General features: G+C 50.9%; 6 protein-coding genes across 6 annotated transcripts; 4 read left to right on the plus strand and 2 right to left on the minus strand.

Moving 5' to 3' along the window:
• Nucleotides 1-109: 109 nt before the first annotated feature.
• P174DRAFT_417707 (chromatin-binding protein RAD9) lies at nt 110-4,506 on the plus strand (the record flags this gene model as incomplete). The annotated part of the gene is made up of 3 exons (XM_024824627.1): nt 110-169; nt 239-4,101; nt 4,194-4,506. The coding sequence occupies 3 exons, from the start codon at nt 110-112 to the stop codon at nt 4,504-4,506; spliced, it is 4,236 nt and encodes a 1,411-aa protein (XP_024685287.1).
• Nucleotides 4,507-4,641: 135 nt separating this feature from the next.
• P174DRAFT_438481 (mitochondrial 54S ribosomal protein bL27m) lies at nt 4,642-5,778 on the minus strand. The gene has a single exon (XM_024826553.1). It carries the CDS (start codon nt 5,772-5,774, stop codon nt 5,004-5,006), a length of 771 nt encoding a protein of 256 aa, XP_024685288.1. The 5' UTR covers nt 5,775-5,778; the 3' UTR covers nt 4,642-5,003.
• Nucleotides 5,779-5,946: 168 nt separating this feature from the next.
• P174DRAFT_501424 (scramblase family protein) lies at nt 5,947-8,877 on the plus strand. Its single transcript, XM_024831030.1, has 4 exons — nt 5,947-6,192; nt 7,029-7,353; nt 7,411-7,582; nt 7,640-8,877. Exons 1-4 carry the CDS (start codon nt 6,018-6,020, stop codon nt 8,717-8,719), a joined length of 1,752 nt encoding a protein of 583 aa, XP_024685289.1. The 5' UTR covers nt 5,947-6,017; the 3' UTR covers nt 8,720-8,877.
• Nucleotides 8,878-9,338: 461 nt separating this feature from the next.
• Nucleotides 9,339-9,913, plus strand: P174DRAFT_428225 (E2 ubiquitin-conjugating protein UBC7; the record flags this gene model as incomplete). Its single annotated transcript, XM_024825500.1, has 2 exons — nt 9,339-9,585; nt 9,660-9,913. 2 exons carry the CDS (start codon nt 9,339-9,341, stop codon nt 9,911-9,913), a joined length of 501 nt encoding a protein of 166 aa, XP_024685290.1.
• A 360-nt stretch (nt 9,914-10,273) lies between these two features.
• Nucleotides 10,274-11,782, minus strand: P174DRAFT_364210 (putative meiosis-specific topoisomerase Spo11; the record flags this gene model as incomplete). The annotated part of the gene is made up of 7 exons (XM_024821971.1): nt 10,274-10,744; nt 10,797-10,868; nt 10,933-11,013; nt 11,071-11,157; nt 11,216-11,324; nt 11,380-11,446; nt 11,497-11,782. 7 exons carry the CDS (start codon nt 11,780-11,782, stop codon nt 10,274-10,276), a joined length of 1,173 nt encoding a protein of 390 aa, XP_024685291.1.
• Nucleotides 11,783-12,315: 533 nt separating this feature from the next.
• On the plus strand, nt 12,316-14,967 carry P174DRAFT_501426 (terpene cyclase/mutase family protein). The gene is made up of 4 exons (XM_024831031.1): nt 12,316-12,617; nt 12,687-13,150; nt 13,215-14,660; nt 14,717-14,967. Exons 1-4 carry the CDS (start codon nt 12,411-12,413, stop codon nt 14,805-14,807), a joined length of 2,208 nt encoding a protein of 735 aa, XP_024685292.1. The 5' UTR covers nt 12,316-12,410; the 3' UTR covers nt 14,808-14,967.
• The last annotated feature ends 73 nt before the right edge of the window (nt 14,968-15,040 follow it).

Consider the following 15,040-nt stretch of genomic DNA (forward strand, 5'->3'; position numbering starts at 1 on the left):
GAAGTAAGGATGATAATGCTGATTGCACGCTTATATAGGTCTTTATACCCCGATAGAGACAATAATATTTCGCCTCTGGCATTTTAAGGTCTTATGGAGGGGATAAATCATGGAGACACAAGACGACAGCATCGACATTGCACAGCTGCAACGCGTCGCGCTGGGGCTAGTGAGTTGACACAGCGACTCAGTGGCGTTACTGAGCTTGTCCGTACTAACACCAATCATCATTCGATAGGACCTTGCACCATCCCAACTCCTGCTGGACGAGTTGGAGACGATCAATTCTCCTCCTCCTAGGGCCCTTGATGATAATAATCGCGAAAATAACCAACCCCCGGACTTTAATGCGTCGTCCACTAACCCGGAAGTCGTTCGACAATCGCCGGCCAGGTCGATTTCTCGAGAAGAGCATGCTGCTGCACCCTTGAATGACCGGAAACGGTTGTCCGGGTCTAAAGACGTCCCCGAAAGTCCTCTGCCCGTTGGACATACCGCGAAGATGGGTTCCGCAGACGGTGTCCCGTCAGACACTCAGGTCATTTCGCAGTCGGTGTTTGACGATATGATCAGACAAAACAAGGATGCAGCTAGAAATGCGTCCGACAGCAATATTGTGGAGCGGGCTACAATGATGACTTTGCACGAGGGTGACAGTGGCCATGTAGATTTGTTGTCTGGGTTCGAGAACACATGTCCCGATATCATCGATGCCGAGGACAATGAAGACCAAAACAGCTCCAAGTTAGGAGAATCATCGCCCATGCACTACCAACCGAACCTCTTCCCTGAATCTCAGCGGTTCTTGACAAGCACACCAGCGACAGCCTTCAAATTAGGCCAGCCCGAGTGTTCCAACTCAGAGACCCCATGCGTTTCAAAGAATCCTCTTGCATCGGACATTCAATCAAGCGGTGGGATCATGGCACTGAGCCAGGTGTTCAAGGCAACACAGGCTCCGTCGTCTCCATTGGTTTATGGTCAGCAGCCCGACCTCATGTCCGACCGACCTTCTCCAAATCTCCCCATTCAAAATCATCCGCTAGCCACCGTGCTATCTTCTCCTCTGAACGCGCTCGCCGCAACCTTTCCGCAAGACCGCTCGGAGACGCCAATGGCCTACATCAGCATGAAAGAGTCTCAGGCAAGACGTGACAGGAATTTGCAAGAAAGGATGACGCGTTCCGCGGAGCACATATATGCAGAGGACCAGAGCGACGGCGAGTTTGAGAAGGAACCTAGTTTTGTGGAGCGTATCATCCGCCAGAGAACGATCGATCAAGAAGCTTCGGCGCAGTTTGCTGGAGTTGCAGCCCCGGCAAGAGCGTCAAGCCGACGGAGAACCGGCGAAGAAACCACTTCTCCATCCAGCAAGTTGAAGCAACGAGATCAGGAAGATGCGCTGAAATGCCCTACCTCTTGTGCTGACACTCACAAAATTGATGCGGCGCTTCAATCGGGTGCGATTAGTGAAGCCGAAACTGAACATGGTGGTGACTTGGCACGATCTCAACCTACTCAGCAGGCTCCCAGTCTCTCGACCGATGAAGACAAGGAGAACTTGAACAATGATTCGGAATATTGTCTTCCTATTACAGCTTCTGCGCATGACCGACTTTCTCAGGCACTCTCTCTACATGACGACTCATTGGCCCAGGAAGATATTCAACTGTCTCGCAGTCCTGACCGAAACGCAAGCGAGCCTAAAGCAATATTGGAGACCATGGTTGTGAAAGATTCTCAACAATCTCCTCGGCAAGAAGACCATGGGCACCACGATAAGGTTGTCACGAATAGTCCGTGGCATCACAGCGAACGGCCTCGTTCCCGGGTGCGATACCATGGTGATCCCTCTGACCGGGATAGGGTTATTTCATCCCCCACAAGGCCTTTAGCATTGCGCTCGTCTCCGCCTCCCCCAGAGTGTGAACAAGACCAAGTGCTACACCCGGCCCATCTTAACCGCGCAACGACGCGTAGTCGGTCAAGCTCAGCGAGCTGTCACGATTCCTCCAGTCAGCTTCCAAGGGATGCATCCTCGGGCCAGGAAGTTGCGACAACGCAATCTAGCCGAAAGACCAAGGGGACCGGACCCAAGGGCGCAACAGTAGATCCTCGTGAAAAACCCTCCTCCATGCCCTCTCGCGTGGCTGAAACACCTGTGCCCCAACGTCCGAGGGGCTTCGGTGATGTAATCCCAACGACGAGCGTTCCCGAGACTAGTCCTAACACAATACACAATCAGAGCTGGGCAGACGATGTGGATAATGACCCTATGGATCAAGAGGATGATGACCTGCCCCCTGCTTATCCTACTGAGCAAGGGCGCATCAGTCACTCTCAACCACTTATCCCTGAGAGTTCGACCCCAGCTAGACCTTTCCGCACTGCCAAAATACTCTCGAGCCCAAGCGGGAGACAGCGCAGGGCGCTAACAGAGATAGCTGCCGATGCTTCGCCTCAAGCTGGAACTGCTCTCGTCGATGTTGATATTGGCATTCTCACAGCCGATGATAAGGAATTTAGTTCCGTGGTCTCTGCGTCCCCGATCCCACCGAGGAAAAAGCGACGTGGAAATGGGCAGAACGTATATGCATCTGATCCGATATTACCTTTCAAGCCTCATATCACTCCTCAGCATGCTCAATCTCAAAATGGCGAGAAGATCACGGTACAGAGTCTGCAAACTGATGAGTCCGTGGACAAGTCTGAATCGAGCTTCCTAAAGAGATCGAGGTCTTCCAGGCGAATGGGGACAGTATGGGAGGTGGAGGATACCCCTCAATATCACGTTTCCCGGAAAGAAAGGTTGAAAAACCTTGCTCGCCCTCATGCTGAGGCAGACTCAGGGCCTCGCCCATCGGAACCGGCAGAGGATATGAATGTGCATGCCGGGGAAAAAGAGGATCTCTGTCAGGGAAGTCTTGAGGTTCCACAGGACAAAGGAGAGAAAATGAAGGATAAGTCCCCAGAGCCAATGCGCAATGACGACTGCGATCTAGCCAGTTCGATTCACGGAGATACCTCTCCGATCGCGCTGAATCAAGTCATTGCTCCCTGGAGTGGCCAGAAACGGGCATATTATCCTGCAACTTGTCTCGGCAAGCCACCCGGCATCTCGCAGTCCCGAGTCTTGGTCAAGTTTGAAGACAGCGTTCCCCTTGAAGTGCCGATGGGCGCTGTCAAACGACTGGAATTGAAAATCGGGGATGCTGTAAAGGTTGACATGCCCAATGTCCCCAAGGTGACACATATCATTCGCGGCTTTGAGGATAGGGTTAGCGCTGAGGACATCACAAAGGCTGCCTCTGACGGAGGCCTTCCAATCACCGATGTATACGGGTATACTACTTTGTTACTCGGACCGAAACAACGCAAGAGCCTTCCGACCGGTGGGCTGACGGGGCCTGACAATCTCATCAAGGTTCCCGTATCGCGGATCTATTTGGACACGATCTTGTGGAATCAGCTCAAAGGTCGAGCTTTCACCTACAGTTCGGGAGCTGCGCATTCCGAAAGCAGGCTCCAAACGCCTTCTGACAGGTATTCCACGCCAGCATCTCCGGGTTCACGGCTACCGCGAAGCATTCGCTTGTTGAACGGTATTTTCGCGGGCATGGTGTTCGCTGTCTCCTACGGTGATAATGACGAAGCCAAATCTCGTATCACAAAGATGATCCTGGACAATGATGGGAGCATTTTGAAGGACGGCTTCAGTGAGCTCTTTGAGTTGCCTTCGCACGCACCGCTTACGACTCCGACAAAATCACCAGCGTCAGGTGCGAACTGTGACAATGGCCAGTTCCGTCTGGCACCTAATGCTGAAGAAGTGGGATTCGCTTGCCTCATCGCCGATAAGCATTCTCGCCGCCCGAAGTACATGCAGGCGCTGGCCTTGAATATACCCTGTCTATCAGACCGCTGGATTGAGGACTGCGTTGCCCAAAACCGAATCCTGGATTGGGAAATATATTTGCTCCCTTCGGGCGAATCTATATATCTCAATGGAGCAACGAAATCAAGGTTCTTGGCTCCGTATCCGGCTACAACAGCGCGACTACCGGATACCATTGCAGCTCGCCCCAACTTACTCAAGGACCAGTCGGTGTTGCTTGTCATGGGTCGCGGGGGCGTTCAGATGAAGAAAGAAGAAAGGCGTACATTTTCCTCACGTACGCCTTGGGTGCTTCTAGAGTTGAACGTGTGCCTGATCTCAAGTCGGCGAGAGCAAGCCTGGACCAGCAGGCCGCTGCTGGCACTGGATGCACCTGGGATTGGATCTACGTCGACGGCGATGAGATGGCCTCGGCAAAGGCCGCGATTCTTGGTTCCTCAATGCCCGGCACACTCAAGTCTCAGTCATTTAAGGGTACGAAGAAGCGCAAGAGGACCGAGCTGGTTGAGTCTATCGATGGCAGCGATATAGGCTTAAGTACCAGTGTCAGGATAGTGGGCAATGAGTTTGTTTGTCAGAGTCTCATACTTGGGAGACTGTTCGGGCAGTGATGTCTCCCTCTTTCCTTCCTTGACGGCCTTTCCGTGCCCTCCTATCTTGTTATGTCGCTATGGGTTTGCGCATCATCTGCATCGGAAGCTGGAGCTCTTTGTTTGGTTATTGGATGTGATATTCCCTAGTTGGAGCGAGCCGCCAATGCTCTAGACCTGTACAGATACCCCTGCATTTTTCTGCTATACTTATCCAAACGCGTGTTTCTTGGCAGAGCACCTACTTCTCGCTCTTTGGAACAAACTAAACAGAGATAAATACAATTCAGGTTTACAATTCTGATCCCTGTCTGCTGCTTCTTCGAAGACTCGGACACATCATACAATCTGTAATTTGGAGCATGTGACGATCTATAATACAAGAAACACCTTAAAACCCTGCGAATGTGTCATACAAAGAGCTCTGATAATATGTTGCTGAAGATAAGAGAACTTATCGATCAACTAACGGCCACCCTTGCCCTTCTTCGCGGCCTTCTTCTTGCTCTTAAGGCTCTTCATCTGGGCAGCACGTTCGGCTCTAGCCTGCCTCTTTCTCCAGGCCAGCCAACGATTCTTGCGCCTATAGGGCTTGGCGGTGATGCCGGCCTTCTCAGCGGCGCGGCCAATCTGCCAGTTCGCCTCACGGTACATGTATCCAGGACGCAGCTGGGGCCTGTGGCGGCATTGGCGGCCTCCACGCTGGAGACCATCGTGCCCTCTTCAACAGTTGCAACCAAATCTGACTGAGCAACGACTTCGGGGCCATCAGGGATGCGAGGGACAGCGATTCTGTTCAACTTCCGTCTCGTCGGGGCGTTCCGCGGTGTGGGCAGCTTTCCTTCCTTCTCGAAGCAGACACCAATGTACTTCCGGTCCGGATGCCGCTCGGGATCGAGGTAATATCTCACGTAGCCAGCCTCTGTGGCGTAGATGGTGTGGTCTCTGCCCATCGCACAATTCTCGCCGGGGAACCACTTCGTTCCGCGCTGTCGGAAGATAATGCAACCGGGGACAACATATTCACCACCGGTTTTCTTCGCGCCGAGTCGCTTCCCAGCAGGATCACGCGAGTGTCGGTTTGCAGTACCCTGAGTGGCGTGAGAGGCGTGACGGACATGAGAAAGAGGGAGGAGGAATTTCGAGATCGGAGACGGTGCGGAGATGGGTGTGCGTTGGAAGAGTAGCGAAGATCGAGGCGGGTGGTGTATCGCCTGCGACGAGCGGAGGGACGAAGCAAATGTGCGTTCGAGCGCCCGGAAGGGCGCTAACAGTCTGGGTTGTAACATTGTGGTCTGCACGGAAAGTGGTGTCACTCCAATGCCCAACCGGCGAGGACTGCGGAAGCTCATCACAGTTGGAAATCCGCGACTTTTTCCTACAATCTTGGCGGAGAGTCACGTGCCGTGGAGATAGCTGGCTTCAAGGGACGATGGTTTGTTGTCGATTCAGCTATCAATTACTGAATCTTTTGTGTTTCATTTCTTCTCCATATAAGTCAACTGGCTCTTTATAAGAAAGTAACGAACACCATGCTTTCTAGCTGGGTTAGATGCCTCGGGGCTCTACTCCTTCTGGCCTCCGTCGCGCAGGCGCAATTCCAGTTCTTCGAGCACATGTTTGGAGGTGGTCACCAAGAACAACATCAACAAAACACACAGAATTCTGCCAGCGACAGTGCAAGATACCAACAGCTATGGGAAGGAAGTGAGTTGTCGCACAGGATCTCGCCTCTCAATCAAAAAACTGTGGACAAAATAGCTAACGCGCCGCTTATCAGCCAACTGCAACAAATACCTCTGTCCGGGGACGCTCGCATGCGTTGACTTTCCTCATCATTGCCCATGTGCGCATCCAAGTGTCGAAGATAAGGTTGAGTTGGGCGAAGGAAGTGCTGTCTGCATCTCGAAAGGAGGCTACAAGCCTGGGGAGGCGGCGCGGAAGATTGAGTTGGCTCGGAAAGGTCTATTGTAATCATACGAATTGAGTAGGGCATCAACAGCAGGCGAAAAGTTGTTTCTTGAGCGAGACTTATGCTGTACGTATATTCAATCTCTATTCAAGCGTTCTCAGCCATTCATTTCACCGACCCTGATGTAGAACTGTAATTAGCTCGGTAAGATACATTACTGCGACACGTTCCAGTCTCGCGAGAACAATAAGTCCTGTTTCTACAGAATTGGAACGGGTCTCAGACTCATCAAGCCGTTGTAGGATCTATGCGGGTTCAACGGTATATACAATCATGGCACTTGTTGACTCTGCACCTCTTCTGGTTTCTTCTGCGTTGCCTCTTATCTCCGCTTAATTCCGCGCGGTACAAGAGTACAATGGAACTTCGTCATTCCTCTTTGCTCCGCCACAGCTCGACATTTCTTCCACCTTACTCCTCAAGAGCTACCGACGGTGTTCGTCTTTATTTGCGGAAGTTACAGACGGATTTGCTTAACCCTCAAGAAACCAACATACGTCAAGTCTATTCATTCACACCCCTCGAGTGACCACCTTTATGTGGAACTCAAGACTACGAACATCTCTCATAGGGTCGGTGGCAGCGCCTGGCCGTGCTTTCGCGAGCTCGTTCACTAGAGGACGTCGGAGCCCTCGAGTTCCTCGAGATGTGACACGGAGATTAAGGCCTGTAGCACATAACAGAGGAGCACTTTCTCCACAACAGTTTGAACCAACAAGTACGGAACCGAACAGGCCAACTCCAAACTACGACCCCGCCCAGAACACCTTACTTTCTCCCGTTCATATACCAGAAGATCCCAATGGCGTCCTCAAAGAGACACATCCAGCCATGGGAATATTGGCAAATTCTGGTTTGGTTATACAAAGGCAGCTTGAGTTGATGAATGTGATGATGTATGCAGCCCATGTATCGCAGCGAAGGTCATGTCAAAGCTAACTAGCGATGCGCAGCGGATTCGAACAGGCGAACAAATACGTCATCATGGATGCAAATGGAAACCATATCGGCTACATGGCTGAACAAGAGAAAGGCATGGCAAATATGATGGCGCGACAGTGGTTTCGAACACATCGGAGTTTTGTGACGCATGTGTTTGATCGGCACGAAAATGAGGTGCTTCGAGTATGTCTATATCCGTTGTGAAGTTGGACCAGGAATGGATATGCTAAAGCTTTTCAGTTCCACCGCCCCTTCTCTTGGATTAACTCTCGCATTCGGGTGTACGACCCTCTTGATGTTGCCAAAAGCGCCTTCTCGTCTTCAACCGCAGTTCAGACTGCATCTTCAGGGTCACTTGTCCAAGCTACGGGGGGCTCGAATGCACGCGTCTCGCATTTGGGATTAGAGGATATGCGTGTGATTGGAGAAGCACAGCAGCAGTGGGCGCCGTTACGGCGGAAATACAACCTTTTCACCTATCATCACTCCCCTCTTGACGCCACAGAGATGGGAACTCAGAGTTTACCTCTTTCGCAAACGGGGTTATCAAACTCGCAGCAGATGCAATTGACGCAGACTAGTGACAGCGGTCAAGATGTTGGGGAATACCATCAGTTCGCCTATGTCGATGAGCCCTTCTTGTCATGGGACTTCTCTCTACGCTCAGCAGACAACCGACTCATTGGCTCAGTCAATCGAAATTTCGTTGGCTTCGCGCGGGAACTGTTCACAGACACTGGTGTCTATGCTCTTCGCATGGATTCTGCGGCACTTGGTTCTGAGGGTTTGACCACACAAGCAAGCGCGCCAACTGGGATGACGCTGGATCAACGGGCAGTAATGCTGGCCACTGCGGTCAGCATTGACTTCGATTACTTTAGTCGTCATAGTGGTGCTGGCGGTTTTGGCTTCATGCCCATCTGGTTCCCCGGCATTGGCGGAGAGGCCGCTGCCGGTGGTACCGCTGCTGGCGAAGCTGGAGCTGTAGGTGAGGCAGCCGCGGGCACCATTGGCAGGGCTGGCGCCGCTGGAGAAATTGCTGAAGGTGCTGCTGCAGGAGCTGCTGGTGCGGGTGCGATGGCTGGTTACGATGCGCTGTCAAGAGGCATGGTAGAAGACCGCGATCCACAGCATCCTCCCCCACCCGAGCAGCAGCCATACTCGGCAGACCAGCAATCGTCGGTTCCCGGTCAAGCAGGTCCTTACGGGGATGTATGGGCCGAGGAGCAAGAGGATCCTTTTGCTCGCGCGCCTGAAGATCCCTGGAACATCGAGGAGCCAGATGATGAGGGTGAAGAAGGGGATAATGACTGGTTTTGATGATTGCGATAAGATTATACCCCTGGCATATGTTGTACCTGCGTATTTCTGTTGGTTCTCAAACAATGAGAACTCTCGAGATCGTTCTTTATATAGATTATATAGACCGCCCCATATACATTAATAATGTATTATAAGTAGATATAATTTCATTGTGGGACTGTCAAGGTCAAGCCCTTCTTACCTTGTCCTTTCATTACTTGCAGCAATCAGCGACTTCATATTGAACTTATGATCGGTCTTCAGTCATTGCGGGCCGATCCTCGGGGAAAGCCACAGTGAATTCTTGCCGGGTGGCAAAACCCCGTTTCCATTTCCGTCGTCAGCTATAAAGTACTTGGGTCAAATATCCTCCGGCAGCATTCCATCACGTCCCCTGATCTTCCACCCCTAGAGCGTCCCTCTAGTCTTTGCAGGCTTAGCTTCCTCCAAGTCATTCAGATAGCGTCCACATTTGGGGAGTCGGGATTCCTGAACCCCACACCGATCACCACTTCTCCGCAGCCCACTTTCCACGGCTTCAGCTATCTACAAACTCTACCCTTTTCGTTTCTCTTTGTCGCTACGCCTCGAAGTCTGCTCGCTCACTTTCCTCCAATTTTGGATCTTCGGTTACACAATGTCGTCCGTCGCACAGAAACGTCTCTTTCACGAGTATAAGAACTTATCAACGAACCCACCCGAGGGCATCACTGCCGGTCCAGTCAGCGAGGATGATATGTTCCACTGGGAGGCCTTGATACAAGGTCCTGAGGGTACACCGTACGAAGGAGGCGTGTTTGCAGCAGAGCTCAAGTTTCCCAAAGATTATCCGCTGAGTCCGCCAACAATGAAATTTGTCGGTGGTGGGGTGTGGCACCCGAATGGTGAGAGATAACGTGTTTCTTCTCCCTTCACTCAACATCAAGTTCATGCGGTGACTGACATATCCTCCTAACAGTCTATCCCAACGGAACCGTCTGCATATCCATTCTTCATCCTCCCGGCGATGATCCGAACCATTACGAGCATGCGTCCGAGCGGTGGTCGCCCATTCAGAGTGTGGAGAAAATTCTAATCTCCGTCATGAGCATGCTGGCAGAACCCAATGACGAAAGCCCTGCCAACATTGAGGCGGCAAAAATGTGGAGAGAACGCAGAAGCGAGTATGAACGGAAGGTTCGTGATGAGGTCAGGAAAGGCTTGGGTCTGTAGGGAACAACATGCGGACACGCTGGATGGATATATAAGGTATTTATTCCTGGGGCTGTACATAAGCTGTGAGCCATGCTCGTGCTACGAGTTTGTCTGTCACTACATGTGGCACTCCTAGCATCGAAGCTTGGGTGGTTATGACGTCGGGTCGGATAAATGGCGTTTCTGGTTTGTTCCCGATGTCTTATTTTCTTTTCAATCGTTTATATCACTCAGCGTGTCGCTTTCGGCTCAATTTTGTACTCATTGTGTGACAGGTTAACGCGCAATAGACCTCTTGTTTCCTCTACATTCCATCAGCTGTCAATCGAAAACTTTCTAACTTTCGGCTTCGAAGCGACAATCCGTTGTCCCGATGTATCAGCTTGTAGAGATCATCTTGTCAATCCACCCTTCAAGTCCTTCCCGCCGATCGTAGAGAATCTCAATCTCGGCCTTCAAGTTCAACATGAGCATCTGCTGCAGTTCTGCGCGCCATTCCTGCTCTGGCCCATCTTCTGCCCACACGGGATTGTTCGACAGCATTGCAATAGCCTTCTTTCTGTCCCTCGGGCTTAAGCGAATGAAAGCCTCGTCCCCGTATGAATCTGCACCTCCAATGACGTCTGATGTTCGGAGTCCCAGCCAGCGAAGCTTGGAAACATTGAGCCTCTCGTTGTCGCGCGCATGTGCCATCGACCCATATTTATATGTCGACATGATTGCCATGCCATCAGGATCACTGTCAACGAGAGCATAAAAGCGTGGGGCTTCCTCTGCGGGGAGATGTCTAGTTTCATCAAGCAATCTCCGAACAAAGGCTCGCGTGCTGAGGTCCGGATAGCCTTTGCCCTGTATTTCACCGTCAATTGCCACACCGTGGTTCCAGCATTCGAAAACTTACTGTTACCAATACACCTTTGCCTGCGGCTGCTCTAGTGTGGTAGCTGCTTCTCGAGAGTCGACGATAGACTGCCTGGGAATGAGATGTTACCACACTGTGCGCAGCGGGAGATACGTGGTGATATATTCTCTCTTACTTCTTTTTCCAGGATCAAGACCCATTTCACCTCGGAGGCATCGATTGCTTGAATGTCTTCCGGTTTCGGTATCAGGACATCCTAGCTCATCTCATCATCATTGTTATCCCCGGGAGAAGTGTGAATAGTGTGGACTACCTTGGTCGATAAGCGAGCGTCCACCACTTCGCCAGCTTTGGTCATCAGCCGATAATATCCCGCAACAAGCCCTTTGGCTACCGCTTCCTGCGCCATCTGATGTTACCTGAACATTCGAGTCAAAGAGTCGATCTGGATGTATTACCACGTTCAACGCCGCTCTATCAACCCCAATCGTATGAGCAATGTCATCGATTATCGTGTCAACGATTTGCTGAGAACCGAAACAAGCTGGATCGCTGTAATAGATGTCTCTGTTACTCAATCAGCCAGCGCTCGAGGCTTGCCTTATTTTCAGATAATTGCAACCTTTTGGAAACTACTAGACCAGCTTGGATTGCCTCCGCGATAACTGCTATTCCTCGGATGATGGCAGCTAACAACTTTAGTTGGATCCAGATTTCCAAAGGAAAAGAAGTTCCGTACTAAACTTCCAAGCCTCATAAGCATTCCTACCCGGCCAGCTGTAGGATGATAGTATTTCTTTCTCCTCGGTCTCTAGAGCAAGGTTTTCGGGATTTATGGAAAAGGGAACTCCTCGGGATCTCCGTTTCAATGTCAGGGTTGGTCGACCGTCTGGCGTTCGTAGCTCACCCAGGATCTCTACGAGTGCGTTGTCAAGATACCTCTGAACTCGCTCTTTCTGGGACTGCTCCTGACTCGTGAATAGCCTAGCTGAGCTCGATTCAGCATTGTCCGGTGCAGTCTCCATCGCTAGCGGTTAGCTCATGGTCGTATACTATGTTTGTCGATAGATTGAGGAGAAGAGTCGATGGACAAGAGTCAAGTGACTATGTAGTCGAAGCAGCAGTGAACGGACTCGGGGAGGTCATATCCTCTAGTAGGTCCAGGAAGTCTCTCTGATGCCATGATAATCCCCGATTTATCAAATCTCTCTAGGCTGCTCCAACGTAAATTCAATTCTTTCAGAGTCGAAGAACTCTATTTCTTGCCTCCAGCCACCATCTAGTCTATACAGTGGACCAGAATAAAAATATACTCAACAACGCTATCAACAAAACAACTTCTACACACTTTAGTCTGTCCACCAAGGCCCTAATTTCTGTTCCGTCCGTAGCTTTCATCCTTGATATACATATGGAGCAATGATTTACTGTAAATGAGTTGCCTGATGCGCATAGTAAAGTTGTACCCCTGATGACTAAGCACATGCATATCAACATTCCGGATCTACATGTGATCTGCTCTTAATCATTGGTGCTCTTTTTTTTCATTATTTCCCCTGTTCATCGTTCGCACGTTCATCAGTTGACCAAGTAATAAAATAGACCTCAGCTTTTACGGCGTATTTTGGAATTTGGAGTTCTCCGAACCAGATAATGACGGGAGGCCCAATTGCCTCGTGGAGAACTGCAGCTCAGGGTCACTTGAGTCCTGACGAGAACGGAGACCTCAAAACAGACTATTCAAGATGGAGATTGTTAGATGATCGGGGCCGTCAGACCTGGCATTATTTGGAATCCGATGAAGAAAATGAGAAATGGCCTCAATCTGTCGCTGACAAGCATTTTCTGGGACTCCCTACGGTAACACCTCTCGCCCCTGCCGGCACGAACCGCATGTTTGCCATACACATAACTGACTATCTGCCACAGGGACTTCCAGAGCTGCCGAAAGCAAAAACTCCACTGCAATGTGCCGAGAATGGCTTGGAATTTTTCTCCAAATTGCAACTCCCTCCAGGCAATTGGGCCTGTGAGTACGGAGGCCCAATGTTCTTGCTCCCTGGCCTCATAATCACGTACTACGTGACCAACACTCCGATCCCGCCAGAGTATGCGACTGAGATCAAAAGGTATCTTTTTGCTCGTCAGCACCCGGAGGACGGCGGCTGGGGCTTGCACATTGAGGCACATAGCTCTGTCTTTGGTACTTGCATGAACTACGTGGCGCTGCGCTTGATCGGTGTCAGCGAAGACGACCCTCGTATGATCAAAGCCCGTGGACTCTTACATAAGTTTGGTGGTGCCGTATATGGGCCTCACTGGGCGAAAGCGTGGCTCAGTGTTCTCGGTGTCATGGAATGGGAGTGCGTCAATCCTGTCCCGCCTGAGCTTTGGTACGTTCCATTACATCTACGCATTTTCTTGTAAAATATCAACAAGAGCCTAACAATGGAATAGGCTTCTTCCGGATTGGGTTCCCTTTGCACCTTGGCGGTGGTGGATCCATATACGTCAAGTCTTCTTGCCCATGTCGTACCTATGGTCCAAGAAATTCACCCATCCTCTGGACCCGCTCACGAAACAGTTGCGTCAGGAGCTGTACACGCAGCCTTACGACTCTATCAACTTTGCAAGTCACCGGAACTCGATCCATGAAGCCGATAATTACTATCCCAAGACCTGGCTTTTAAACCTGATCAACCAACTTCTCGTCTCTGTCTGGAACCCCTACCTCCGAATTTCTGCGTTGGTAAAACGCGCAGAGGACTGGACCTGGGAGTTGATTAGGATGGAAGACGAGAATACGGACTATGCAGGCTTGGGCCCTGTGAGCAACCCGATGAACATGGTAGCTTGCTATCTCCATGATGGGCCAGACAGCTATTCAGTTCGTCGCCATCGTGAGCGTCTGAATGATTACATGTGGATGAAGAATGAAGGCATGTTGATGAATGGAACCAACGGAGTCCAAGTCTGGGATACCGCTTTCATAACGCAAGCAATTGTCGTTGCTGGTTTCGCAGATGACCCCAAGTGGCGACCAATGCTCACCAAAGCCTTGGAGTTCCTTGAAGATCATCAGCTTCGCGAGAACGTCCCAGATCAAGAAAAGTGTTACCGTCAACACCGAAAAGGCGCGTGGCCGTTCAGTAACAAAACACAAGGCTATACAGTTAGTGATTGCACAGCGGAGGGCTTGCGGTCCACAATCCAACTACAGGAGATGCACAACTATCCAAAGCTGATCTCCGTTGAGCGAATAAAAGACAGTGTCGACTGCTTACTTCTGATGCAAAATCCCTCTGGTGGATTCACTGAGTACGAAACCACCCGTGGCTCCGAGAAGCTGGAGTGGCTCAATGCTGCGGAAGTGTTTGGCGGAATCATGATCGGTTATGACTATCCCGAGTGTACCACCGCTTCTGTCACCGCGCTTTCGCTTTTCAGCAGATTTTACCCTGACTACCGGGCCGACGAGATCAAGGCCGCGAAAGACAAGGCTGTGAAATATATCAAACGCGTGCAGAGACCTGATGGAAGCTGGTACGGATCTTGGGGAATCTGCTTCACCTACGCTGCCATGTTTGCCCTGGAAAGCCTGGCCAGCATTGGAGAAACCTACGAGACCAGCGAGTATGCGCGCCGTGGCTGCGAGTTCCTCCTCTCCAAGCAAAAGGAGGACGGAGGATGGGGTGAATCTTATCTCAGCAGTGAAAAACATGTGTACGTTCAACATGAAAAGTCCCAAGTAACGCAAACTGCTTGGGCTTGTCTTGCACTGATGGAGGCGGAATATCCACACAAGGAGCCACTGCAGAAAGCCATGAAGCTGCTCATGTCCCGGCAGCAACCAAACGGGGCGTGGTTGCAAGAATCCATTGAGGGCGTTTTCAACCAATCTTGGTAAGTATCTTTGTTTGCAAACTCATTTTTCCCGTCAATAGCTGACCCAGGTCTAGCATGATTTCGTATCCCAACTACAAGTTCTACTGGCCCATTCGAGCTCTGGGTCTTTACAGCCGCAAGTTCGGCAACGAAGAACTGATGTGAGGCGAATTTGAGCCATGCCTTCTGGACGAATCCTTCATACGATACGCCTGGCTGTCTCCAGGGTGTACCATATGTACCATATGCGACATACTGTCTGATGAATCAGCAATGATTGCTGTCTGTATTAAAGTGGAATTGCTTAGCCTAATAATAATAATACCTACCTTATACCGAGCGGATTTGTATGGATGAGTTGCCTGATCGGGCTAACGCCATCACGTGTGCTCCCCGCA

The sequence above is a fragment of the Aspergillus novofumigatus genome (assembly GCF_002847465.1).
Source record: "Aspergillus novofumigatus IBT 16806 chromosome Unknown P174scaffold_2, whole genome shotgun sequence".
NCBI lineage: Eukaryota > Fungi > Ascomycota > Eurotiomycetes > Eurotiales > Aspergillaceae > Aspergillus > Aspergillus novofumigatus.

Coding starts and splice junctions, on each gene's coding strand:
- P174DRAFT_501424 (XM_024831030.1), top strand. CDS start 6,018: ATGCTTTCTAGCTGGGTTAGATGCCTCGGGGCTCTACTCCTTCTGGCC. Junction 6,193..7,028: donor CCAACAGCTATGGGAAGGAA/GTGAGTTGTCGC, acceptor CATCTCTCATAG/GGTCGGTGGCAGCGCCTGGC. Junction 7,354..7,410: donor GAGTTGATGAATGTGATGAT/GTATGCAGCCCA, acceptor AGCGATGCGCAG/CGGATTCGAACAGGCGAACA.
- P174DRAFT_501426 (XM_024831031.1), top strand. CDS start 12,411: ATGACGGGAGGCCCAATTGCCTCGTGGAGAACTGCAGCTCAGGGTCAC. Junction 13,151..13,214: donor CCTGTCCCGCCTGAGCTTTG/GTACGTTCCATT, acceptor ACAATGGAATAG/GCTTCTTCCGGATTGGGTTC. Junction 14,661..14,716: donor GGCGTTTTCAACCAATCTTG/GTAAGTATCTTT, acceptor ACCCAGGTCTAG/CATGATTTCGTATCCCAACT.
- P174DRAFT_438481 (XM_024826553.1), bottom strand. CDS start 5,774: ATGTTACAACCCAGACTGTTAGCGCCCTTCCGGGCGCTCGAACGCACA.